General features: G+C 34.7%; 1 protein-coding gene across 1 annotated transcript; it reads left to right on the top strand.

Annotated features, from left to right (window-relative positions):
- Positions 1-1,330: 1,330 nt before the first annotated feature.
- On the top strand, positions 1,331-3,437 carry LOC104160948 (AT-rich interactive domain-containing protein 4A-like; the record flags this gene model as incomplete). The annotated part of the gene is made up of 3 exons (XM_009699212.1): positions 1,331-1,546; positions 1,773-1,919; positions 2,416-3,437. Coding segments are annotated over 3 exons (467 nt in total), but the record flags the coding sequence as incomplete, so codon positions are not given.
- Between the last annotated feature and the right edge of the window lie 1,429 nt (positions 3,438-4,866).

Raw genomic sequence — 4,866 nt, 5'->3', positions numbered from 1 at the left:
GTACCTAAGGGGGGCTTATAAGAAAGATGAGGAGGAACATTTTTGCAAGGCCTGTTGTGACAGGACAAGTGTAATGGTTTTAAACTAAAGGAATGTAGATTCAGACTAGATATAAGGAAGAAATTTTTCACGATGAGGGTGTTGAAACACTGGCACAGGTTGCCCAGAGAGGTGGTAGATGCCCCATCCTTGGAAACATTCAAGGTCAGGCTGGACGGGGCTCTGAACAACCTGATCTGGTTGAAGATGGCCCTGGTCACTGCAGGGGGGTTGGACTAGATGACCCTTAAAGGTCCCTTCCAACCCAAACCATTGTATGATTCTGTGATTCTATATTAGCAGTTACTAAATATTTACGATTATCCTGATTTTTATATATTGGGTTGGTTATGAAATTGGGCAAGGGGAGCTTGTTCCAAGTAGAAACATCTCCTTTAAAGTCTTTCTTTAAGTGTTTCTTATGGGGAAAAAGTGGATTTATGAAGTACGGAAAAATGTTTGATGCTAAAGAATAACTTTTCAACAAAAGGAATCTTGTGTGTTTTTTATGTCAAGTATGTGAATTTTTTAACTTGCTATAGAAATCTGGATTTTTGTGTTTCTGTAGCTCATTTTTGGTGATCATTATATTGAGAGAGTCAATATATTTAGGCTCTGTGGCTGAATTGTTATAATTTGTAAATATCAAACTAAAATATTAATTATCTGACATTTAAATATTCAGACATATTTAACATGCCTGTGTGTAAAACTGCAATTATTGTGGAATATATTTTATATAATTTGCATATATCAGCTTAAAATTTTCTGTTACATATTAAAGCTTTTATGCCTTTTAGTCATGTTTCAGAACTGTTCCTTTAGTTGTGTAAAACAATTTGGTAAATACATAGAATCATTTGCTACCTACCTATATTAATACAGTTTTAATCTTTAAAAAAGGGATTCTAGTGTCTGCTTTATATTGAATGCCAAAATATGTGACTTAAGATAGTTTATCAGTGCTCTAATATTCTTATTTTAATAAGCTGCTTTGTTGCTTCTGTAAAAAAAATTTCACTATCGCTTTTTAACTAAAGGCCTAGTCAGCCCTTGACTTCTCCTGTATTAACAGTAAGTACACTTGAGAGTCCAGTGCATGTTGTGCTTGACAAGGTTATACATTGAATCTGATACAGTTTTTCATTGCGCGCATTCTGGGATTTTCTGAGCAAGAAAGAGCAGTTTTTTCTTAGTAATTTTTTCAGAGTATAACTACAGTTTTAAAAATGTCAAGGGTTTTTTTTGTTGGTTGGTTTGTTTAAGTCCAAATATATTTCTCTTTCTGCAGGACAAAGTAGTGACAGTGAAGACCTTCCTGTCCTGGACAGTTCAAGTAAATGTACTCCTGTTAAACACATAAATGCATCCAAAGCACAGAAGATTTCTCGGTCACCTGCAAGAGTGGTTTCACCTCACATCAAAGATGGAGAGAAGGATAAACACAGAGAGAAACACCACCACCAGAATGCTTCGCCTAGAGTGTACAAATGGAGTTTTCAGCTCAGTAAGAATTCTTTAAGTGACTTGACTAGAGGGAATTTATGAGAAAATTTGTTCTGAAAGAAAAACTTGCAAATTTGGGGATTCTAAATTAGGTATAGGCATTTTATGGCATAGTTATGGAAGTGTGTTATCTTTCATGCTGCATCTTGTATACTCTTAAGGACTGCATTCATTTGTTTAAAATCATCTTGATGAAGCAATTTTTTTGTTTTCTTCCCACTTTTAAGATGAACTAGACAATATGAGCAGCACTGAAAGGATCTCCTTCTTACAAGAAAAACTACAGGAAATACGAAAGTACTACATGTCCTTGAAGTCAGAAGTAGCAACCATAGACAGGAGAAGAAAACGATTAAAAAAGAAAGACAGAGAAGGTAACTTTCAGGTTTGCTTTATGCTTCCCATGAGAAGTTAATTTTCTTGAAAATAGATGACTCAAAGTAACTTGAGTTTAACTGACAGTATTTTTGAGAGGAAAAAAGTGTTACCATCTGTTCATATGTGTACATATTTAGAAGGAATATTTGTGGCTTTTCAGAACTTGAACCTAACAAAAACATTCACTGACTATTTCATAACTATGTATTAGCAACTTGGGCTTCCTAGTGCAGGCTCGGTCTGAGTTTTCAATCAGCGTAATGACTCATCTGATTTATCTTTTCAATTTGTCTGTGATGCAGAAAGGATAAGGTTACTCATCCAGTTTATGTACATATAGCAGTGAAAGCAGTTAACCAAAAATCTGTATCAGTTTTCTGTGACCGTGCCACTTCTTTGAGGTCTTTTAAACTACCTTAAATAACCACGGAAACATTCATTCTGACCTGTACTTTGATAATCTGATGCTGATCTGTTGTTCTGTATATGCAGTGTCACATACAGGAGCATCCATGTCATCTGCTTCATCAGACACTGGAATGAGTCCGTCATCGTCTTCTCCTCCACAAAACGTGCTTGCTGTAGAATGCAGGTGATACACATTTCTCTGCCTTGCCAGCAACTTGCTGCCATGGACATAAATCCTGAAATTCAACCACAGAAAGCACTCAACTGGTTTGACATTGCCAAGTATATTCTGTACACACTTCCACTGCTGGACTGTACCTGTTCTCCCCTCCTACCCTCTTCTTTTGTTTAATTTACTGTTCAGAGAAATTAAGCTCATTGGTTACTGAAGGTTCGTAGGCACAATGTGACATGCTTGTCATTGTGTTTGTTTTTTTGTTTTTTGTTTTTTTTTAATTAATGCAGAGAAAGGGCACTTATCAAATTTGAAAAGTTAATGTCCAATGAAGCATTCAGGTGTTCTAGGGAGATCTTAGAAAAGCAAGTGCACCAAGCAGACATCAGAGTATTATCAAAAAGAATTGAGTAACTGCTGCACTTTTACCGAGCTGTGTACGTTAACTCTTGGTGAGTAGTTCCTCTTTGTGGAAGCACTTGCTATACAGAACTGCCAAAGTATGTGTTCAGCAATGTGCCCAGTTTTAAAGGTGTAAATGGGACAAAATAAATTGTGAAAGGAAGTGTAGTTGACTGAAAACTACAGTTGTAATAAGTCTTCCACTTTTTATAGGATTTTTGAGCACACAATTATGCAAATATTTTAATGTTTATTAATGTTTACAGTGGAATTGTGAATAGGTTTTCAGTGGACTATCTTATCCCTTGACAAAAATATTTTGTCTTTTTTCTATGTAATTTCAGAGTTTTTATTTTGTTACAAAAAGACGAAAAATGAAATATATAACAGCAATGAAGTTATTTAACAAGATTTCTAAAGCTGAAATTTTTGTGTAAAATAAGGTATCTTGCAACTTGTTAAATATATTTATTCAGACATTGGATGTTGTATTTTTATGTATTTTTTAAAATATTAATAAAATTGGAAAAAAAAATTCTAGGTTAGTTCACTCTTTCGATAAAACATACTTATCAGTTATGGCTCTTAAGGAGGTTTTATCCAGTAGCCATGCCTGTATTTCAAATGGGTCTGTCTACGTATCCTCCACAACATAGATCTGTAAGCGGGCATCTGGATTAAACTATGACTTTATTTGGAAACTTTGGCAGTCCTAGTACTTACATTGTTTTGAGGAACAAAATTTATTGGGTTGCCCTTAAGATACTTTCTCACAAGTTCTTATGTTTGCTATACTGCCGAATGAATATATATCTCCCAAAGTTGAGATGCAACAATAAAGTAAAGCAACTGTGTATGCTTTGTCTGTGGATTGTCCCACAGACAGATACAGTTTGTAAATAACTCTTCCAAAACCATGTATTTAAAGCAGTTTGCATATACATTATGTATAAAAAGTGATTTTTTTATCAATTTTTTTATTCATGTTTGTACATTGAAAGGGGTTCTTGACTCCTTTTTCTGTGTTTAATATGCTGTAGAGTAATAACATAGATGCTCTAGACTGTATATCAGGATATTCTGGTTCACGGCAGAAAGTCAGAACGAAACACTAGTGATGGCGTAGCATTACTAAAATTGATGTTTCTTGACATTTCATTTTATGACATTTGTCAACTTGTGATTCCAATTCCTTCCATTTTCGCAGAAAATTAAAGAAAAAGTACTCTTGTAAATGCACTTTTTCTGTCTTTTCTTAAGCAAAGCAGAACTATTTCAATGTAAGATAAATATGGAGCTCACTAGACAGCATTAATAAAGGCCATGTTTTAAACATAGGCTTTATATTCTATTTTTATTTAAGTGATTGTTCTTGTAAATGTCTGGACTTACCTAAATAGGAAAATTAATCTCCATAAATTGTTGTAAAGACTTTTTTCAGAGCTAACTTTTACTGTTAATCTTATAATAGCTATGAATAAAAAGCAATACTCATTTAAAAGGAAATAACATGGGTCACATTTTCTCAGATTATGTTCCATGTTTAATATTTGCAGAAGAAAATTTTAAATTCAGTGAAATAATAGGATTAATTCTATCTTACGGAAATATCTAACCTCTGTCTTCAAACTGTGTGAGATCTTAAACAGGCATATACACACACTCAGCATGCACAGATGATGGATGAGCTCTTAACTGTCTGTGCATCGGCACAGATGTTCACAGCGTGCACACTGACTGCTTCTCCTTATCTCTTAAGAATATTTAAAATACTGCATGGAAAACTGCAGCTATGGTTCCATGAAACATGGAAGCCCGTTCTAACAGATGGTTGCTCCTTGACACAGAGAACTTGCCTCCTTACTTCCTCTTTCCACCTGCTTACCTTGCACTAGTACTCATCAGACACAGACACCCCCCCCGTAAACACTAACATTACTCTTCTGGCAGAACACTAA

This window comes from Cariama cristata, unplaced genomic scaffold (assembly GCF_000690535.1).
Source record: "Cariama cristata isolate BGI_N322 unplaced genomic scaffold, ASM69053v1 scaffold27014, whole genome shotgun sequence".
NCBI classification, from domain to species: domain Eukaryota; kingdom Metazoa; phylum Chordata; class Aves; order Cariamiformes; family Cariamidae; genus Cariama; species Cariama cristata.
Note: the sequence above shows the minus strand (reverse complement) of the source record. Positions and strands in the feature narration are given on the sequence as shown.